The sequence below is a fragment of the Oncorhynchus clarkii genome, chromosome 5 (genome assembly GCF_045791955.1).
Source record: "Oncorhynchus clarkii lewisi isolate Uvic-CL-2024 chromosome 5, UVic_Ocla_1.0, whole genome shotgun sequence".
Lineage (NCBI taxonomy): Eukaryota > Metazoa > Chordata > Actinopteri > Salmoniformes > Salmonidae > Oncorhynchus > Oncorhynchus clarkii.
The window spans coordinates 83,751,986-83,775,217 of NC_092151.1; the positions used below are offsets into that span (position 1 = coordinate 83,751,986).

Sequence of the window (23,232 nt, forward strand, 5' to 3'; positions counted from 1 at the left end):
CATTTTGCTAAGTTCTCCGTATTGTACAGTGGTCTCCGTTAATCTTTTCTTGTATGGCTATTAGCATTGTTTACATGGTCTCAATTTTTGCTTCAAGACAATTTGGAAAACTGAAAAAGTTTGTTGTGGATAGTGCTAAAACAATGACGTCATATCTGAATTCTGCCATCTTTATGCGTGTTCAGATCTGGTGACTGAGACAGCAACGGCATATGGTTTACATCTTTTTCCTGCTATTCAAACTATTCAGTGACCATTTATGCCCTGTGGACGGGGTCTTCATCATCCTATGGGGGCATAACCATGGTAGCCAAAATAATGGCCTGCCCAGCATTTTTATACCCTATCACCCTACTCATGACAGGATGTTAATTGCTTAATTAACTCAGTAACCACACCATGTGTGGAAGCACCAGCTTTCAATACACTTTGTATCCCTCATTTAATAAAGTGTTTCCATTATTTTGGCAGTTAGCTGTACATCAATGGCCCCCAGCTCCAGTCCTCCAGTACCTCTAACTGCACACACATTTCTGTTGTAGCCCCAGACAAACACTCTTGATTCAACTCAAAGGCTTGATGATTAGTTGACAAGTTGAATCAGGTATACTTGCCCAGGGCTACAATGATAATGTGTACTGTTGGGGGGGACACACACTGCTGAACAGGATGGTAATAAATGGTTCTGCTCCTTCTGAATTACACAGACTTATCATATTTCTTTAGTCTTTACAAATCTGATTTCTACATAACACACAGTAATGTCCTCATCACCTACAGCTCTTTAACACAGTAGAACCTCTCCACGATGCCATTGGCTAGATTGTGCCACTAAGAACGAAGACAGACACAGATGACGTTTGTTTGTTGTTTCTGACTTTCATCTTCTCTATTTATTTGTGCATTGCACTTATCACTTTATCAAGGGTAAACAGAACCCACAAAGAGAAACACAGAAACCACAGGAGGTTGGTGGCACCTTAATTGGGGAGGACAGGCTCATGGTAATGGTTGGAGTGGAATAAGTGGAATGGTATTAAATACATCAACCACATGGTTTCCATGTGGTTGATACCATTCCATTTGCTCTGTTCCAGCCTTTGTTTTGAGCCTTCCCCCCCTCAGCAGCCTCCACTGACAGAAACGGTTTAAATTTTTAGTAGTAATACTTTTACAGCCGACAAGCAAACACATACAGTAGTTGTATCCAAATCGTATCACATCCTCACGTACAACAGTTTCAACAACACTCATCCACTATATAGAGAGAGGTTGGCGTTTTAACATTGCCCTAAGTTAGCAGATAGACAAGAGATTTCAGTCAGCTAGGGAGCTTATAGGGGTTCTCTCTCTCTCACACACACACACACACACACACACACACACACACACACACACACACACACACACACACACACACACACACACACACACACACACACACACACACACACACACACACACACACACACTCAGTCTACATACATACAGTACATACATACTACACAGCCACAGCTTCTGCCATTGGTATAGTCACCAGAGAAAGCAGAGAATACAGTGGACAGACAGTCTCTTTAGTTATATACTGGTCAGTGGTCAGTCAGTGCTCACATTAGTCCACAACTCAGGTGTGGCCTTTTCACAGAGGAAAGGTTTGACAGAGTAGGCTGGTCCTCCTATAGCTCCTCTCACCAGCCTCCTCTGGTTGACAACATCAGTATGCAGGGGATAAAACAGGGAAATGGTTGTATCAGATGAAATAGATGTGCCAGTCTACCAAATGTATTGTTTTACACAGATAAGGGTTAGAGGGGGCAAGCTTGATAGTGGTCCAATACACTCAAGTATAGTAATGTATTATGGAATGATGTGCCTCCATGTGTAGCAATATAAAGATAAAGATAAAGTCAGTCCTGTAGTCCTTCCACTAGTTCTTCCAGTCAGTGAATGCAAAAAAGATATGCTTCAAACTAATGTAAATATAAAAGCCCTCATCAATGACAGGTTGCCTTTGATCAATCAGAATTTCATTTCAAATATTTGTCATGATTTAAAAGTAAACACTTTAGAGGATACAGCAAAGGATGAATAAGACAATACACCACCTGCATGTTCCTAAACATTACCCGCAATAAAATGAAAGATTCTTCATTGGGAGGGACTGAATCATCTGAAATGAGTCAATAAATGAACATAATACAGAGTAAAACTACACATAACGATGATGAAGCTTCAGCAGTTTAGTTCTTAGATAAGTACAGCAGTGTGATAGGGGATACTTTCTCTGATTATGGATAATATCCTTTACACACAGGTTATTTCAGACTGTAGACACTACATTTACAGGAGAAATTAGGGTTAAGTGCCTTGCTCAAGGGCACATCAAGTGATTTTTTACCTAGTCAGCTCAGGGATTTGAACCAGCAACTTTCCGGTTACTAGCACAACATGCTTAGCCGCAAGGCTACCTGCCGCCCACTAGCAAGTGACTGTAAAGATGAGAGTGAGTACTGTATGTTTAAAGCTGGAATCAATAGCAGTCAAACTGCCATGTCCATTTGTGATATTACAAAGACGTTACTTCAGACATGATTGCACACTCGATAGAACAGCAGAGTTTTTAAAAACCAAGATGCTAGATGCTGGATATCTCTCTCTCTCTCTGAACTCCTCTCCTCTCTTGGTAACAAATGTGCCTGGGGTGACCGGTGGCGCTGTTTCACCTAATGTGGATTCCAGCTTTAAGACTGGTAATAGACTGCAGCGGAGTTTACTCTCTGTGTTAAAGCTAAAGACATTTTGCACCTTTCTGAGACGGAGGGCAAGAAAACACAAGAACCAACCACCGTAGGTAGTAAAGGTGGGGGTGCAACAACGAATATCCTGCCTACCTTCACCTACTAACTGCATGTCAAGTTGAGTCTCCAGGTTGTTGTCAGAACGAACACATGTTACCCCTGGCTTGCAATTATCTTGTTGTCTCCTAGAACTCTCCTGTGGAGTTCTGTGGAAGCACATTGATCTAAATTGGTAATTCAAATAACATAGATAACAGTAGCGTTTCCATGAAGATAGACAACTCAGGTGGAAACTCTGTGATCGCTCTATATTAAATTATTTGACATGGTATTTCTGAGATCACTGTGGTGTATAGACCTTACAGTCAGTGGTACAGTGCCTAATTGAATAGGCCATCCACTCCCAACACTGGCTCTAGATCTTCACTTCAAAGTCACACAGGTGACTGACAGGAACACTGTGTTAATGCTACTGTGTGTAAAACATTGGCATCGTCTTGCTCTATATAGCACCTGGCTAACAACACTGTGACCACAGGTATGTCATTATCACCTATGTCCGGTGTTAGGTGGACAGTATCACTCTGGCGATGTCTCCATAGACAGCTGGATGACTGCATTCATTGGTTCAGGACTCTTTGCTTGGTTCAGGACTCGGACATGTAGGACAGGGTTGAACAGTTCTTGTTGGACAGTTGGACAGTTCTGCCACCAGATACATAGGTAGGTGGGTAGGCAGGTATATTTCTGTTAATCTGGCTATTGAAGTCTCTATGGAGTAGAGTCCACAGGACAGTGACAAGAAGAGAAGGAGGAGGGGAGTCAGATCCGGTGGGGGCTTGATTATTGATCACAGGGGGTCGGCAGGAACTCTTTCTCTCTCTCCCTCTCTCTCTCTCTCAGCTCAGTAGAGTGCTTTTTGTCCTTGGCTGTCAAATTCTGACCAGGCATCATTCAGTTCCATAAAAATCATCTTGGCATATTGTTCATAGGGCTGTCCAGTGGCCTGGGAGAGGGGACAAGGAGGAAAACATCAGTCAGTCACGTTGTAATTTACTGCAGAGGTGAAAAGTGTCTATTGTACAGAACCTCACTATATCATATCTGGTGTTTGTTTGTTTGTGTGTGTGTGTAGAAGAATTATACCCGTAGGGGGTACAGGGGCACTTTCCCCACACAGATTTGTCCTGTAAATGCTTTTTTCTTTCTCTGCAATACTACTAGCCATATAGTAATTGTATGAAATTGTCTTTAGCTAGCCCAGATAGGTTCTCAATCTCCCAACCTCATAACTAGCTACAAAGAAAACACTTCAGACCATCAATCAAGTTAGACAGTATATACGGTATATATGCAGCTCTGGAAAAAAGAGACCACTGCAAAATGATCAGTTTCTCTGGTTTTAGTATTTATAGGTGTGTGTTTGGATAAAATGTACCATTTTGTTTTATTCTATAAACTACTGACAACATTTCTCCCAAATTCCAAATAAAAATATTGTCATTTAGAGCATTTATTTGCAGAAAATAAATAACAAAATATCACCAGTCTCAACGTCAACAGTGAAGAGTCGACTCGGGGATGCTGTCCTTCTAAGCAGAGTTGCAAAGAAAAAGCCATATCTCAGACTGGCCAACAAAAGGAAAAGATTAAGATGGGCAAAAGAACACAGACACTGGACAGAGGAACTCTGCCTAGAAGGCCAGCATCCCAGAGTCACCTCTTCACTGTTAGCGTTGAGACTGGTGTTTTGTGGGTACTATTTAATGAAGCTACCAGTTGAGGACTTGTGAGGCGTCTGTTTCTCAAACTAGACACTCTAATGTACTTGTCCTCTTGCTCAGTTGTGCACCGGGGCCTCCCACTCCTCTTTCTATTCTAGTTAGCGCCAGTTTGTGCTGTTCTGTAAAGGGAGTAGTACACAGCTTTGTACGAGATCTTCAGTTTCTTGGCATTTCTTTTCATTTCTCAGAACAAGAATAGACTGACAAGTTTGAGAAGAAAGATCTTTGTTTCTGGCCAGTTGGAGCCTGTAATCAAACCCACAAATGCTGATGCTCCAGATACTCAACCAGTCTAAAGAAGGTTAGTTTTCAGCTATGCTAACATAATTGCAAAAGGGTTTTCTAATGATCAATTAGCCTTTTAAAATGATAAACTTGGATGAGCTAACACAAAGTGCCATTGGAACACAGGAGTGATGGTTGCTGATAAATGGGCCTCTGTACGCCTATGTAGATATTCCATTCAAAATCAGCCATTTCCAGCTACAATAGTAATTTACAACATTAACAATGTCTACACTGTATTCCTGATCAATTTGATGTTAGTTTAATGGACAAAAAAGCTTTTCTTCCAAAATAAGGACATTTCTAAGTGACCCCAAACTTTTGAACGGTAGCAAATTACACTCATTGGAGCTAATTATATTCACTGGAGAATCTGACAGTAGGCATTGAAAACCCCCCCACCAATACCAGTCACGGCAAGTGATGCTGGCTCCTGGCAAGCTTTCTTGGCTTGAACATTAACTTTTGTCAACACATTGCTCACTTTTGTTCAACCAGTGAAACACCTGTTATTAGTGAATGTGTTTGGAGCACAGCTATCGTATAATAATCACCATAATCGTCTTAATACATACATTTTAAGAGAAGGGGGATTCAACTTAATATTAAAGTAGATTTAGTTTACCCAAAAGTAGTGTTCCATTTTTACATGAAGTGGGTAAAGTTGGTAATCATTTCACGAGGAGAACAGCACAGTTGGGAGGAGAAGCTTCATTTCCAACAGTTCTAAGCAGTCCATTTGTTTTTAAGACAAGGGTGTCACTAAAGCTGTGTTGTATTTATTAGGTATTGTAGCTCATTTTGTAAGATGTTATGATGCATTACAAGCAAGAACAAAAAAATCAACAAAAATAACTATTATGAAAATAACTGCATGACAATGAATCATTACCCCAAATCCCATAATCGTCAAAGCCCTAGTTTGAGTTACCTGTCTACCTAATAGGCTATGTTAGAGTTTATACTTCTTCCAATTAGGTGGGGAAGTTAGAATAATGAACGACTATCTATCAAATCTATTCATTTTAAAATGTTGATTACTTGTCCTTGCCATTATCATCCACCGGATTATGTTTTTGCTAACATGATTGGGGTTCCTGGGTCGCCGGTTTGCCTGGGTGGGCGTCCCTGGGAAAGTTAACGTTTTAGACACCTGCTTTAGAAAAGCAATAAATAACTAAAGGTACTGAATAAGACACATTTCTTTCAATCTTTTACCTAGATTTTAGCAGAAATGCAGAGAAGCATTTTTTCTTAAAAAAAAACTGCTAGTCAGGAGGTGTTGTGGAATAATGTGTCAAATACAGTGGGGCAAAAAAGTATTTAGTCAGCCACCAATTGTGCAAGTTCTCCCACTTAAAAATATGAGAGGCCTGTAATTTTCATCATAGGTACACTTCAACTATGACAGACAAAATTAGAAAAAAAATCCAGAAATCACATTGTAGGATTTTTAATGAATTTATTTTCAAATGATGGTGGAAAATAAGTATTTGGTCAATAACAAAAGTTTATCTCAATACTTTGTTATATACCCTTTGTTGGCAATAACAGAGATCAAACGTTTTCTGTAAGTCTTCACAAGGTTTTCACACACTGTTGCTGGTATTTTGGCCCATTCCTCCATGCAGATCTCCTCTAGAGCAGTGATGTTTTGGGGCTGTTGCTGGACAACACAGACTTTCAACTCTCTCCAAAGATTTTCTATGGGGTTGAGATCTGGAGACTGGCTAGGCCACTCCAGGACCTTGAAATGCTTCTTATGAAGCCACTCCTTCGTTGCCCAGGCGTTGTGTTTGGGATCATTGTCATGGTGAAAGACCCAGCCACGTTTCATCTTCAATGCCCTTGCTGATGGAAGGAGGTTTTCACTCAAAATCTCACGATACATGGCCCCATTCATTCTTTCCTTTACACGGATCAGTCGTCCTGGTCCCTTTGCAGAAAAACAGCCCCAAAGCATGATGTTTCCACCCCCATGCTTCACAGTAGGTATGGTGTTCTTTGGATGCAACTCAGCATTCTTTGTCCTCCAAACACGACAAGTTGTTTTTACCAAAAAGTTATATTTTGGTTTCATCTGACCATATGACATTCTCCCAATCTTCTTCTGGATCATCCAAATACTTGCAAACTTCAGACGGGCCTGGACATGTACTGGCTTAAGCAGGGGGACACGTCTGGCACTGCAGGATTTGAGTCCCTGGCGGCGTAGTGTGTTACTGATGGTAGGCTTTGTTACTTTGGTCCCAGCTCTCTGCAGGTCATTCTCTAGGTCCCCCCGTGTGGTTCTGGGATTTTTGCTCACCGTTCTTGTGATCATTTTGACCCCACGGGGTGAGAACTTGCATGGAGCCCCAGATCGAGGGAGATTATCAGTGGTCTTGTATGTCTTCCATTTCCTAATAATTGCTCCCACAGCTGATTTCTTCAAACCAAGCTGCTTACCTATTGCAGATTCAGTCTTCCCAGCCTGGTGCAGGTCTACAATTTTGTTTCTGGTGTCCTTTGACAGCTCTTTGGTCTTGGCAATAGTGGAGTTTGGAGTGTGACTGTTTGAGGTTGTGGACAGGTGTCTTTTATACTGATAACAAGTTCAAACAGGTGCCATTAATACAGGTAACGAGTGGAGGACAGAGGAGCCTCTTAAAGAAGAAGTTACAGGTCTGTGAGAGCCAGAAATCTTGCTTGTTTGTAGGTGACCAAATACTTATTTTCCACCATAATTTGCAAATAAATTCATAAAAATTCCTACAATGTGATTTTCTGGATTTTTTTTTCTCATTTTGTCTATCATAGTTGGAAGTGTACCTATGGTGAAAATTACAGGCCTCTCTCATCTTTTAAGTGGGAGAACGTGCACAATTGGTGGCTGACTAAATACTTTTTTGCCCCACTGTAATTACACAGATACCGGAACTCATCTGGGGTGCCACTGCCTCTGCATATTGAATTCAAGAGTTCCGGTATCTGTGTAAATATTTGACTCAATATTCCACAACAGAGGATACAGACAGCTCAAGAGGTATGCAGAAAAATACAAAATTGAATTAAACATAGTGATTATGGCTCTAAACTCTTAGAAGAAAAGGTTCTATGTAGAACCTAAAATGGTTATTTGGAGAACAATTTCAAGTAGCATTTTAAGTTCCAGGTAGAACCCTTTTGGGTTCCATGAAAAACCCCTTCCACAGAGGGTTCTACATAGAACCCAAAAGGCTTCTAACTAAAACCAAAATAGGTTCTACCTGGAACCAAAGGGTTCTCCTTTGGGGACAGGCAAACTTGAGGTGTTTAAACAATGCTAAATTCTTCAACTTAAAGGATGGGGGGGGGCTAGCCTCCAGTCCACCTCCCAGCTATCCTCACGCACCCTCAGATTTTTGGGGTGCATGATGCCCCCTGTGTGTGTGTGTGTGTGTTTGCATGACTATGTGTGTGTGTATGCGTGTGTATGAGGTAAGTGTACATGTGTTACACTGTGCGTAGAGTTAACCTCTTCCTTCCCCCTCACCTTGTCTGGATGGACCACCAGCACAGCTTTACGGTAGACCTTCTTGACCTGCTCTGGGGTCACCAGGTCAGCCATGCCTACATGCTTCCAGCGGGTCTCCCCCTCCCACAGCACCGTGTGCATGGTGGACAGCAGGGCCCGGATGTTACGCTCCTTCCCCTCGATCCAGTCCAGAATCTGGTGGTAGAGGGGGGAGAGTCTGGGCCAGATACAACACTGAGCTCACAGGGCTTCTTCAACATCTTGAGATAGCTAGCTTGTTTTTCTTAGGCTGTCAAAAGACAGTCCAACATTGGACCCTCCTCCCCCCTGTAGTTATATCTTCACTACACTTTCCAACTCTCGGTCCAAGGCTAGTGATTGACCACTGTAAGACTACCTTGAGTTTCTCGGGGTCCATCTCTTTAGCCATCTCTTCCTTTCTCATCTCTGCTATTGTCCTGGGACCTTCCTTCTTTTTGGCTCCAGCAAAGCTTTGGCCAGACAGCAGGTCATCAAAGTTAGCCATTGCAACTTTGGGCTTGGTACCTGGGAGAGAGAAAGTAACATCTTCTCTCATCCACTTATAATACAGTATATGTGCAGTCATATCATGAATGACTACCTGCACAGATCACACACATGCAGGTCAGTTTCAAGTGGCACATTTGTACATTAATACAGAGCAACAGGAGTGATTTTGGGGGGAACACAACCCAACAGTCTATCCATCCCAGTGTGATAACAACCAGTCTCCCACTGACTCACCCATGTTGGGCTGCTGTTTCCCGGCTGCATTGGGAGCAGCTCCTCCTCCCATGGCAGAGAAGCTGATGTTGTAGTTGGGTCTGTTGGAGGGGGAGGAGTGGGGCATGGAGTGGCTGGTGCTGGGCTTGGCCTGGGGGGATGGACCACCCTGACCCTGTGGTTGGGGCTGCCACCCTGGCTGCCCTCCAACACCACCACCACCGGGCTTCCAGGAGGGAAGGCCTGTGTTGGCCTGCCAGCCCCCACCGTGCTGGGGCGAGGGAGGAGGCCGTGAGGGGGAGCCCATGGGGGGGAAGGCAGGGGTGGTGCCTGTAGGGGTGGTGGGCTTACTGGAGAACCCAGATCCTCCTATAGAGAGAGATGTAAGTGGAGTGTTTACAGAAACTGTAACTCAACTATCATAACATAACATAGCATGACATGACATAACCAGAGGAGGCTGGGGGGAGGATATATAGGAGGGCAGGCTCATTGTAATGGCTGGAATGGAATCAATGAAACTATATCAAACACATCAAACACATGGAAACCACATTTGACTCCGTTCCATTGATTCCATTCCAGCTATTACAATGAGCTCGTCCTCCTATAGCTCCTCCCAACAGCCTCCCCTGGACATAACATATTTAAAGCATCAGTTAGAAGAGTACTTAAAGCCTTCACTGACCTCCCAGACTTCCACCAAGGTTTCCGATGTCAGCAAAGGGGTCCAGAGTGTTGGGTTTGGCCTGGTGTGTGGGAGTGTTGTTGACCGACCCAGTAGGACTGGTACTGGCTGACTTGCTGCCCATACTGAAACCACCTCCTCACACAGAACACACAATAACACAGTTGAAATACTATACAATACTTTCTTTTATGTAGCCTTTATATTACCAGGAAGGTCATTTAAGAACACATTCTTATTTCCAAAGACGTAGGCACTGTAGTTCTATAAATATGATTCTCATAAGCACCAGCAGAGGTCCCTATTTAGTCCATTCTGATATTACACACGCTTGCTTGCTCATGGCAGCACAGTACGCTGGATGATGGCATGCCATAGTTCTCTGTTGCTCCTGGCAGCACAGTACGCTGGATGATGGCATGCCATAGCTCTCTGTTGCTCCTGGCAGCACAGTAAGCTGGATGATGGCATGCCATAGCTCTCTGTTGCTCATGGCAGCACAGTACGCTGGATGATGGCATGCCATAGCTCTCTGTTGCTCCTGGCAGCACAGTACGCTGGATGATGGCATGCCATAGCTCTCTGTTGCTCCTAGCAGCACAGTACGCTGGATGATGGCATGCCATAGCTCTCTGTTGCTCCTGGCAGCACAGTAAGCTGGATGATGGCATGCCATAGCTCTCTGTTGCTCATGGCAGCACAGTAAGCTGGATGATGGCATGCCATAGCTCTCTGTTGCTCATGGCAGCACAGTACGCTGGATGATGGCATACCATAGCTCTCTGTTGCTCCTGGCAGCACAGTACGCTGGATGATGGCATGCCATAGCTCTCTGTTGCTCATGGCAGCACAGTACGCTGGATGATGGCATGCCATAGCTCTCTGTTGCTCCTGGCAGCACAGTACGCTGGATGATGGCATGCCATAGCTCTCTGTTGCTCATGGCAGCACAGTACGCTGGATGATGGCATGCCATAGCTCTCTGTTGCTCCTGGCAGCACAGTACGCTGGATGATGGCATGCCATAGCTCTCTGTTGCTCCTGGCAGCACAGTACGCTGGATGATGGCATGCCATAGCTCTCTGTTGCTCCTGGCAGCACAGTACGCTGGATGATGGCATGCCATAGCTCTCTGTTGCTCCTGGCAGCACAGTACGCTGGATGATGGCATGCCATAGCTCTCTGTTGCTCCTGGCAGCACAGTACGCTGGATGATGGCATGCCATAGCTCTCTGTTGCTCCTGGCAGCTGGTTGTTCCTCTGTTCTCAGACCCCTGTCTCTGCAGATGTTGTCCATGAATGTTACACATGAGTAGAACTTACCTGGAGCTGCAGGTTTGTTCCAGTCCCATCCTCCCATGGCGTTGGGAGGCTGCTGAATGGTGACTACAGGGGTGGTGGGTGGGACTGGGGAGCTGTGGCCTATCAGAACACAGAAACATCAGTGACAGACCTCACAGACAATGGGAGGAAAGAGATATGAAGTCATGCAAATTATGACCACATTATCACCAATGACCATAGTGTTGGATACTATCTGACTTGAATTCCCTTTGAGCTACTGAATTGAGCCCCTCTGTTTGTAATTGTATAATTAGCCTAGCAGTAGTAATTATCATTGGTCTATGTGCATTGTATTCAGGCAGAGTGAAAGTACAAAGGGAGCATGTCTCTGAGTGTAAGAACGATTCTATAAGGGTTGAATAGGAGCCATGTGTCTGGGGTTAGAGCTGACAGATCATAATTACTGTTCTTTAACGCTGTCTAATATATTTACTGTTTTATATAGTTATATACTCTTATATACAGTTTTGATGTATTCTTAGAGATTGAAAGAGATTGAAACTCACTAAAAGTGGCAGTAATAAAGCCTCTCTTGAAAAAGCCAAACCTTGACCCAGAAAATATAAAAAACTAATCGGCCTATATCGAATCTTCCATTCCTCTCAAAATTTTTTGAAAAGGCTGTTGCGCAGCAACTCACTGCCTTCCTGAAGACAAACAATGTATACGAAATGCTTCAGTCTGGTTTTAGACCCCATCATAGCACTGAGACTGCACTTGTGAAGGTGGTAAATTACCTTTTAATGCATCTGTCCTTGTGCTCCTAGACCTTAGTGCTGCTTTTGATACCATCGATCACCACATTCTTTTGGAGAGATTGGAAACCCAAATTGGTCTACACGGACAAGTTCTGGCCTGGTTTAGATCTTATCTGTCGGAAAGATATCAGTTTGTCTCTGTGAATGGTTTGTCCTCTGACAAATCAACTGTACATTTCGGTGTTCCTCAAGGTTCCGTTTTAGGACCACTATTGTTTTCACTATATATTTTACCTCTTGGGGATGTCATTCGAAAACATAATGTTAACTTTCACTGCACATGACACACAGCTGTACATTTCAATGAAACATGGTGAAGCACCAAAATTGCCCTCGCTAGAAGCATGTGTTTCAGACATAAGGAAGTGGATGGCTGCAAACTTTCTACTTTTAAACTCGGACAAAACAGAGATGCTTGTTCTAGGTCCCAAGAAACAAAGAGATCTCTGTTGAATCTGACAATTAATCTTAATGGTTGTACAGTCGTCTCAAATAAAACTGTGAAGGACCTCGGCGTTACTCTGGACCCTGATCTCTCTTTTGAAGAACATATCAAGACCATTTCAAGGACAGCTTTTTTCCATCTACGTAACATTGCAAAAATCAGAAACTTTCTGTCCAAAAATGATGCAGAAAAATTTATCCATGCTTTTGTCACTTCTAGGTTAGACTACTGCAATGCTCTACTTTCCGGCTACCCGGATAAAGCACTAAATAAACTTCAGTTAGTGCTAAATACAGCTGCTAGAATCCTGACTAGAACCAAAAAATTTGATCATATTACTCCAGTGCTAGCCTCCCTACACTGGCTTCCTGTCAAAGCAAGGGCTGATTTCAAGGTTTTACTGCTAACCTACAAAGCATTACATGGGCTTGCTCCTACCTATTCCAGACTCAGGCTGGGCCACTATAACACCTGACTGATAAGAAGCCCTGTGAAAGGAATGGAGGAGCGCGAAGGTTCCAGACTCAGGCTGGGCCACTATAACACCTGACTGATAAGAAGTCCTGTGAAAGGAACGGAGGAGCACCAAGGTTCCAGACTCAGGCTGGGCCACTATAACACCTGACTGATAAGAAGTCCTGTGAAAGGAACGGAGGAGCACGAAGGTTCTAGACTCAGGCTGGGCCACTATAACACCTGACTGATAAGAAGTCCTGTGAAAGGAACGGAGGAGCACGAAGGTTCCAGACTCAGGCTGGGCCACTATAACACCTGACTGATAAGAAGTCCTGTGAAAGGAACGGAGGAGCACGAAGGTTCCAGACTCAGGCTGGGCCACTATAACACCTGACTGATAAGAAGTCCTGTGAAAGGAACGGAGGAGCACGAAGGTTCCAGACTCAGGCTGGGCCACTATAACACCTGACTGATAAGAAGTCCTGTGAAAGGAATGGAGGAGCACGAAGGTTCTAGACTCAGGCTGGGCCACTATAACACCTCATTTGAGTCAATTGGAGGTGTACCTGTGGAATTATTTCAAGGCCGACAATGACCCCAAGCATACTTCCAAAATTGTGGTAAAATGGCTTAAGGACAACAAAGTCAAGGCATTGGAGTGGCCATCACAAAGCCCTGACCTCAATCCTATAGAAAATGTGTGGACAGAACTGAAAAAGCGTGTGCGAGCAAGGAGGCCTACAAACCTGACTCAGATACACCAGCTCTATCAGGAGGAATGGGCCCAAAATTCCCCCAACCTATAGTGGGAAGCTTGAGGAAGGCTACCCGAAACATTTGACCCAAGTCAAACAATTTAAAGGCAATGCTACCAAATACTAATTGAGTATATGTAAACTTCTAACCCACTGGGAATGTGATGAAAGAATAAAAGCTTAAATAAATCATTCTCTCTACTATTATTCTGACATTTCACATTCTTAAAATAAATTGATAATCCTAGCTGACCTAAACCAGCGAATTTTTACAAGGATTAAATGTCAGGAATTGAGAAACTGAATTTAAATGTATTTGGCTAAGGTGTATGTAAACTTCCGACTTCAACTGTATCAGTGTAAAGACAGCAGTCACATAGTGGATAGTGGAAAGAGTGAAACGTTAATTGGTAGACAGTGCCTCTACAGGCTGCCCCAGGTTACCAAGATTACCTGCTGGACCCAGGAAGGACCCCATCAGCTCCTGGGGCTTGGGCATCGGACCCGCCCCAAACGGGTCCAACACTGGGTGGACAGAGAGAAAAGCATAAACCATTACTTTACTATTCAATTCAATACATTTTATTAATCTCCGACAGGCAATTAATTCTGGACGTCATAGGATACGCATAGATGAACATACTATGTACACATCTGTGTTAAAATGACTTTGTAAAAAAACAGACAAATGAACCTGAATTGAGTTGATCAGTAACTATGGCTATATGGTGTTATAGTAATAATTGACTACATACCTGGATAGGGGCAGGGGAGGGTGGAGGGAGGGGCTATTTTCTGTGGGGTGGACTGGGCCGAAGTGGGCCCACTCCCTGTCTGGGGGGAGGCCCCAAACAGGTCCCCCAGGAGGTCTGTGGTGGTGTTGGTTGTCGGGGGCTGGGGCGAGGGGCATGGGGTGTTCACTGCCACCCCATCCAGGCCCAGGAGGTCCACCTCTTCTGGGGGAGGAGGAGGAGCAGCGGGGGGGGCGTGTGGCTGCTCGGGTCTCTTGGGGCCCCTGGTACCAGTCTGAGCCCCTCCAGGTCTCTCTACACTAGCGTGGCTTTGCTGGCTGGAAAGGGACAGCATCTCGTCATCAGACGGCTCACTGTCCTCCCCGTGAGGACGACCATCCAGACCGCCTTGGGACCGGCTTGGCTCTACATGGGAGGGGGTAGGTCACATAAGGAAAACTTGGTCTTGATTTAGTAAATAGGTTTGCTTCCCACAAAATATTCAGCAGGAGAACAGGAGATATTTTGCTAAGTTATAGATATCAGCATTGCTAGCCACCACAGCAGCGTGATAAAGCTAAACTAACACATGTACATCACACAGGGGAAACTGCCTCGAACAATGTGCTGACTTCCTCTAACTACAGCAGCTAGTATCTTTACTGGTCTGTGGTCTCCTCTACTCTAGACCTACCCTCCAAGTCCAGTCCCTCCATCTCATCTTGGGAGGAGAGAATGAGACCAACGTTAGAGTAAGAAAGACTGTTCAACAGCAGCTCTCATTAGTGGTGACCATATCAGTATCTGTGTGTGTTTAGCTGTCTGTGTGCATAGTTTCTGTGTGTGTGCCTTGGTCCATCTGGGCATTGGAGTGTGTGGACCTCTGTGTCAGTGCATGTATCTGTGCCTGTGTACCAACATGTGCGTGCCCATCTGTGTCCGTTTGTATGCGTATGCGTGCATGTGTGTATGAGAGTGTGCATCTGTGTGTACATATTTGCCTGTGTGTGTGTGTTTGTGTGTGTGTCCATCTGTCCTGTATGCCTCTGCATGTGTGCTTGTATGTTGACCTCCCCTCTGCCCTACCTGCTATGGCCAGTGCGTCCTGGTGTTCCTGGTGACAGGAGAACAGCACGTTGGGGATGAGGTCTTTATTAGGGAACTGTTCCCAGGGAGGGGTCAGGTCCTTCTGCTTGTCAGTGCTCTCCACCTCGATGTCCACCAACACATGGAACAACTGAGGGTACTTCTCTGGAGAGTCACACGCATCCAGCTCCGGCCTAGACAGGTGTGAGTGTGTGTGTGTGTGTGTGTGTGTGTGTGTGTGTGTGTGTGTGTGTGTGTGTGTGTGTCAGACAAATAGTTAGTTAGTTCTCCAATCACTATTTCAAAAAATAGCCATGTTCCATATCATGACGTACACCAACATGTAAACATGATATAGTATTTCACATTCACGTGTTAATACTTCACATATGTACTGTACAGATATTATATGAGAGAGGGGCTCACTTTGTAAACTTTAACACAGTGGTCCCTGGAGCAATGAAGCCTGTGTGGAACTGGATCTGGAATATCTGGGTGTTGGACACCTGCAAACACCAACAAGCAATCACATAGATAGATTCAGGAATCACATAGATAGATTCAGGAATCACATAGATAGATTCAGGAATCACATAGATAGATTCAGGAATCACATAGATAGATTCAGGAATCACATAGATTCAGGAATCACATAGATTCAGGAAGCACATAGATTCAGGAATCACATAGATAGATTCAGGAATCACATAGATAGATTCAGGAATCACATAGATAGATTCAGGAATCACATAGATAGATTCAGGAATCACATAGATAGATTCAGGAAGCACATAGATTCAGGAAGCACATAGATTCAGGAAGCACATAGATAGATTCAGGAGGCACATAGATAGATTCAGGAGGCACATAGATAGATTCAAACAATTACACTGTGGACATTTATGATCGTAAGGGAAGGAGATTCCATCTAGATTTTAATTTAGTCTGTGCTGTGTTTATGTTCATTCAGGGCACACAATGTACATCAATGTGTTAGTGTGACAGTATCTCCCAGAGAGCGATCTCTGTCTGTAAATAACAAGGTATCAGGACATGGTCCCATACAATCAGAGCTAACAGAATCTCTCATAGCATAGCATATCATAATCTGTGTGTGCATCAGTGGTATGCTAGCATGCTAGACTAGCCATATGCTGTACTTTGGCCTGAGTGTGTCAGTGTTGTCTTAGCATGTTAGGCTAGCCCCATGCTGTACCTTGGCCTGCAGTCGTCCTCCGATGGTGTTCCTCATATGATAGACAGAAATGACCACATCACCCTGGACATTCACACCTAGAGGGAAGACAACCTTCCCCTCCTGGACCCTGTGCTCTCTGAGAGGGGGGAGGGTGAGAGAGACAGACAAGCAGAAAGGAGGAGAAGGAGAAAAAGAGAAAGGTATTCAGAGATGGTGTCATACAGTGCACTCGGAAAGTATTCAGACCCCTTTTGTTCATTAGTTTACTCCAATTAGTGGAGGGGTGGTAGGGTTAGTGGTAAATAAGAAAGGAAAAAATATACCGGATATGTACAGTGGGGAGAACAAGTATTTGATACACTGCCGATTTTGCAGGTTTTCCTACTTACAAAGCATGTAGAGGTCTGTACTTTATATCATAGGTACACTTCAACTGTGAGAGACGGAATCTAAAAAAAAAACCCAGAAAAACACATGACACATGATTTTTAAGTAATTAATTTGCATTTTATTGCATGACATAAGTATTTGATACATCAGGAAAGCAGAACTTAACATTTGGTACAGAAACCTTTGTTTGCAATTATAGAGATCATACGTTTCCTGTAGTTCTTGACCAGGTTTGTACACACTGCAGCAGGGATTTTGGCCCACTCCTCCATACAGACCTTCTCCAGATCCTTCAGGTGTCGGGGCTGTCGCTGGGCAATACGGACTTTCAGCTCCCTCCAAAGATGTTCTATTGGGTTCAGGTCTGGAGACTGGCTAGGCCACTCCAGGACCTTGAGATGCTTCTTACGGAGCCACTCCTTAGTTGCCCTGGCTGTGTGTTTCGGGTCGTTGTCATGCTGGAAGACCCAGCCACGACCCATCTTCAATGCTCTTACTGAGGGAAGGAGGTTGTTGGCCAAGATCCCACGATACATGGCCCCATCCATCCTCCCCTCAATACATTGCAGTTGTCCTGTCCCCTTTGCAGAAAAGCATCCCCAAAGAATGATGTTTCCACCTCCATGCTTCACAGTTGGGATGTTGTTCTTGGGGTTGTACTCATCCTTCTTCTTCCTCCAAACACGGCGAGTGGAGTTTAGACCAAAAAGCACTATTTTTGCCTCATCAGGCCACATGACCTTCTCCCATTCCTCCTCTGGATCATCCAGATGGTCATTGGCAAACTTCAGATGGGCCTGGACATGCGCTGGCTTGAGCAGGGGGACCTTGCGTGCGCTGCAGGATTTTAATCCATGACGGCGAAGTGTATTACTAATGGTTTTCTTTGAGACTGTGGTCCCAGCTCTCTTCAGGTCATTGACCAGGTCCTGCCGTGTAGTTCTGGGCTGATCCCTCACCTTCCTCATGTTCATTGATGCCCCACGAGGTGAGATCTTGCATGGAGCCCCAGACCGAGGGTGATTGACCGTCATCTTGAACTAACAGGTCTGTGAGAGACGGAATTCTTTCTCATTGGTAGGTGATCAAATACTTATGTCATGTAATAAAATGCAAATGAATTACTTAAAAATCATACAATGTGATTTTCTGGATTTTTGTTTTAGATTCCGTCTCACAGTTGAAGTGTACCTATGATAAAAACGTCAGACCTCTACGTGCTTTGTAAGTAGGAAAACCTGCAAAATCAGCAGTGAATCAAATACTTGTTCTCCCCACTGTATGCAGTTGAAGTCGGAAGTTTACATACACCTTATCTAAATACATTTAAACTCAGTTTTTCACAATTCCTGACATTTAATCCCAGTACAAATTCCCTGTTTTAGGTCAGTTAGGATCATCACTTAATTTTATGAATGTGAAATATCAGAATACTAGTAGAGAGAATGATTTATTTCAGCTTTATTCTTTCATCACATTCCCAGTGGGTCAGAAGTTTACATTCACTCAATTAGTATTTGGTAGCATTGCCTTTAAATAGTTTAACTTGGGTCAAACGTTTCAGGTAGCCTTCCACAAGCTTCCCACAATAAGTTGGGTGAATTTTGTCCATTCCTCGCTGACAGAGCTGGTGTAACTGAGTCAGGTTTGTAGGCCTCCTTGCTTGCACACGCTTTTTCAGTTCTGCCCACACATTTTCAATGGGATTGAGGTCAGGGCTTTGTGATGGCCAATCCAATACCTTGACTTTGTTTTTCTTAAGCCATTTTGCCACAACTTTGGAAGTATGCTTGGGGTCATTGTCCATTTGGAGGACCCATTTGCGACCAAGTTTTAACTTCCTGACTGATGTCTTGAGATGTTGCTTCAATATATCCACATAATTTTACTTTCTCATGATGCCATCTATTTTGTGAAGTGCACCAGTCCCTCCTGCAGCAAAGCACCCCCATGACATGATGCTGCCACCCCTGTGCTTCACGGTTGGGATGGTGTTATTTGGCTTGCAAGCCTCCCCCTTTTTCCTCCAAACATAACGATGGTCATTATGGCCAAACAATTCTATTTCTGTTTCATCCGACCAGATGACATTTCTCCAAAAAGTACGATCTTTGTCCCCATGTGCAGTTGCAATCCGTAGTCTGGCTTTTTTATGGCAGTATTGGAGTAGTGGCTTCTTCCCTGCAGAGCGGCCTTTCAGGTTACTTTTGTACCTGTTTCCTCCAGCATCTTCACAAGGTCCTTTGCTGTTGTTCTGGAATTGATTTGCACTTTTCGCATCAAAGTACGTTAATCTCTAGGAGACAGAACTCGTCTCCTTCCTGAGCGGTATGACGACCATGGTGTTTATACTTGCGTACTACTGTTTGTACAAATGAACGTGGTACCTTCAGGCGTTTGGAAATTGCTCCCAAGGATGAACCAAACTTGAGGAGGTCAACATTTTTTTTCTGAGATCTTGGCAGATTTCTTTTGATTTTCCCATGATGTCAAGCAAAGAGGCACTGAGTTTGAAGGTAGGCCTTAAAATACATACACAGGTACACCTCCAATTGATTCAAATGATGTTAATTAGCCTATCAGAAGCTTCTAAAGCCATGACATAATTTTCTGGAATTTTGCAAGCTGCTTAAAGGCACAGTCAACTTAGTGTATGTAAACTTCTGACCCGCTGAAATTGTGATACAGTGAATTATGAGTGAAATAATCTGTCTGTAAACAATTGTTGGAAAAATGACTTGTGTCATGCACAAAGTAGATGTCCTAACCGACTTGCCAAAACTATAGTTTGTTAACAAGAAATTTGTGGAGTGGTTGAAAACAAGTTTTAATGACTCCAACCTAAGTGTATGTAAACCTCTGACTTCAACTGTATATACACTACTGTTCAAAAGTTTGGTGTCACTTAGAAATGTCCTTGTTTTTGAAAGAAAAGCAAATTTCTTTATCCATGAAAATAACATCAAATTGATCAGTGCAGACATTGTTAATGTTGTAAATTACTATTGTAGCTGGAAATGGCTGATTCTTTTTATGGAATATCTACATAGGCGTACAGAGGCCCATTATTAGCAACCATCACTCCTGTGTTCCAATGGCACTTTGTGTTAGCTAATCCAAGTTTATTATTTTAAAAGGCTAATTGATCATTAGAAAATCCTTTTGAAATTATGTTAGCACAGCTGAAAACTTTTGTTCTGATTAAAGAAGCAATACAACTGGCATTCTTTAGACTAGTTGAGTATCTGGAGCATCAGCATTTGTGGGTTTGATTGCAGGCTCAAAATGGCCAGAAACAAAGACCTTTCTTCTGAAACTCGTCAGTCTATTCTTGTTCTGAGAAATGAAGGCTATTCCATGCGAGAAATTGCCAAGAAACTGAAGATCTCGTACAATGCTGTGTACTACTCCCTTGACAGAACAGCACAAACTGGCTCTAACCAGAATATAAAGAGGAGTGGGAGGCCCCGGTGCACAACTGAGCAAGAGGACAATACCATTAGAGTATCTAGCTTGAGAAACAGACGCCTCACAAGTCCTCAACTGGCAGCTTCATTAAATAGTAAATAGAAGGCCAGCATCCTGGAGTCGCCTCTTCACTGTTGACGTTGAGACTGGTGTTTTGCGGGTACTATTTAATGAAGCTGCCAGTTGAGGACTTGTGAGGCGTCTGTTTCTTAGTTGTGCACCGGGGCCTCCCACTCCTCTTTCTACTCTGGTTAGAGCCAGTCTGTGCTGTTCTGTGAAGGGAGTAGTACACAGCATTGTACGAGATATTCAGTGGCCTCCAAATCATGTCCAATAAGGCTGTAACGTAACAAAATGTGGAAAAAACTCAAGGGGTCTGAATACTTCCCGAAGTATAACTCTGTGAAGCATTTATTTGGGCTGCAATTTTTGAGGCTGGTAACTCTAATGCAGCAGAGGTAACTCTGGGTCTTCCTTTCCTGTGGCAGTCCTCATGAGTGCCAGTTTCATCATAACGCTTGATGGTTTTTGCGACTGCACTTGAAGAAACTTTCAAAGTTCTTTACATTTTCCCGGATTTATTGACTTTCATGTCTTAAAGTAATAATGCACTGTCGTTTCTCTTTGCTTATTTTAGCTGTTCTTTCCATAATATGGACTTGGTCTTTTACCAAATAGGGCTGTATATATTCTGTATACATCCCCTACCTTGTCACAACACAACTGATTGACTCAAACGCATTAAGAAGGAAAGAAATTCCACAAATGAGGCACACCTGTTAATTGAAATGCATTCCAGGTGACTACCTCATGAAGCTGGTTGAGAGAATGCCAAGTATGACAAATTTGTCATCAAAGCAAAGAGTGGCTACTTTGAAGAATCTCAAATATAAAATATATTTTGATTTGTTTAAAACGTTTTTGGTTACTACATGGTTACATATGTGTTATTTCATAGTTTTGATGTCTTCACTATTATGTTTTCACAGGAACAGGAGTGGAGAAATAGGCTATGATGATTTCTTTCTTTTAACATCTTGAGAGAATGTGAGTGTGCAGTCTGTAGAGGTGCTATCTTTATCAGTATCATAAAAGCTGAATTTCAAACACATAAAATATGCATCCAAGCTGAACTGACATCTTATCAGAAACATGATGGGTTGTTTTCACAGCTTTCTATTTCCTTACAACTGGTCCAACTGGAGCATTTTCTCCCTGGTCCCTAAACGTCCTTGCTCCATGAAAGAAGCAGAGATGACAGAGAAAACTTTACCTATGTCAACTTAAAGCATTCATTCTGTCGATTTATGACATTCTGGTGAGCAGGGGTTTATTTAGTCTTCTAGGGCAACATATAATGACAGAAGAGAAGCTGCATGTATCTAATTATAGACCAGTTGACTAGCAAATAGTCTACCAAAATGTTGGAAATTATAAACAGAAACATATCTACATAAGGCAAAAAAGATTCTGCACGGCCTGTCAAAAATAATCTGTTGTCTAACTGTAGCCTACAGCGCATTTTCTATAATAGAAGGTTAGCGTCGGTTGCGGGCCTCAGATGTTCACTTTATCACATATAGTAATTGCGGGCGGGTGCGTGTGAACAAACAGCTGCTAGTGTGTGTGTGTGTGTGTGTGTGTGTATGTGTGTGTGTGTGTGTGTGTGTGTGTGTGTGTGTGTGTGTGTCTGCACCTACTGTACCTCATCCTCTCATAGTCCTGTGCAGTAGAGAAGATCTTGGTCTCCCCTATGAGGATCTCAGAGAAGGGTCTGCAGCCGATGCGTTGTTTGTTGAAGCAAGGTACTGGACTCATGGTGACTGCCTTGACCACCAGGGGCTTGGAGTGTGGCAGGGAGGGCTTCTCTGATACCATACTGCACACATAGCCTATGTACCTGGAGAAGAGAGGCAGAGAATGTAAGGTTACAGACACTAAACTACCATAAGCACTGAGTACTATCTAAAAAATAAACATACATTGTCTTTGTACATGAATACAGAGGGGATTTTTTTGTGCTAGAAAATATAACAAAACTATCCATCTCAAAGTTACAGTATATACTTGAAATCATATTTCCTATGTCTACAGATTCTTGCAGAAAATGGTTTGCTTTTTCAGTTTAGAGAAACACAACAGAACAAAAACCAAGATGAGGCTTGATTGCCACTGTCTTCATCCATCAGCCTCTCTGTCTGGGCTGAAGGATGAAGCAGTCTTTGTTATTATGAGAAGCAGCTGTGTGGCCAAGCGGCTGGCTGTGTTAGCGTGTGTGTGTGTGTTTGTGTGCGTGTTCGTGCCTGCATGTTGATTAATTGGCTGCTGTATATTTCTGGCACCTCGTTAGCATCGTGGCTAATGCGCCATGTACCGCAACTCAGCCATCAGAAAATAAATAGGTTGATAAAGGATTTAAGAGAGTAATGCAGGGGGAGAAGGAAGGAGGAGGGAGCTAGGTTTTTAAGTTCATCCATCATCTAAAAATAACAAAGTCAAAGTCATGGAGGTGAAGACTGTTTATGTGTTTAATCTTTTTCTCCTGTTTTCCACTGCAATGAACAGCAATCAATATAAACACACACACACACACCCCACAAACACGCCCCCTGTGTTGTCCTACCTCCGGTGCGAGGGCCAGAGGCCAGAACCGGGTCTCTTGGCGCTGAGCAGCTGCATGGCGGGAACTGGGTTGGAGAAGAGGTGGCAGAAGCAGAACATGGCACAGACCAGCACACCCGACGGAGCACGGCCGTCCTTAAGGAGGGCACAGACAGTCAGTAGATAGTAGATACACATAGACAAA

General features: G+C 43.5%; 1 protein-coding gene across 7 annotated transcripts in view; it reads right to left on the reverse strand.

Moving 5' to 3' along the window:
- Positions 1–859: 859 nt before the first annotated feature.
- LOC139409472 (DnaJ (Hsp40) homolog, subfamily C, member 6) overlaps positions 860–23,232 on the reverse strand; it is a 67,391-nt gene continuing 45,018 nt past the window's right edge. For 4 of the 7 annotated variants that reach the window (XM_071154660.1, XM_071154657.1, XM_071154655.1 and 1 more), the window contains 14 exons: positions 23,050–23,183; positions 22,132–22,326; positions 16,587–16,704; positions 15,797–15,876; positions 15,371–15,564; positions 14,979–15,005; positions 14,309–14,710; positions 14,007–14,078; positions 11,119–11,217; positions 9,796–9,933; positions 9,129–9,476; positions 8,761–8,909; positions 8,382–8,558; positions 2,715–3,804 (listed from right to left, as the gene is read on the reverse strand). In XM_071154660.1, coding sequence (XP_071010761.1) covers positions 3,703–3,804; positions 8,382–8,558; positions 8,761–8,909; positions 9,129–9,476; positions 9,796–9,933; positions 11,119–11,217; positions 14,007–14,078; positions 14,309–14,710; positions 14,979–15,005; positions 15,371–15,564; positions 15,797–15,876; positions 16,587–16,704; positions 22,132–22,326; positions 23,050–23,183 — 2,235 coding nt within the window. In that variant the 3' untranslated portion in view covers positions 2,715–3,702. Of the gene's footprint in view, positions 3,805–8,381; positions 8,559–8,760; positions 8,910–9,128; positions 9,477–9,795; positions 9,934–11,118; positions 11,218–14,006; positions 14,079–14,308; positions 14,711–14,978; positions 15,006–15,370; positions 15,565–15,796; positions 15,877–16,586; positions 16,705–22,131; positions 22,327–23,049; positions 23,184–23,232 lie in introns of all 7 variants that reach the window. The other 3 variants (XM_071154659.1, XM_071154658.1, XM_071154656.1) reach the window with 2 other exon arrangements.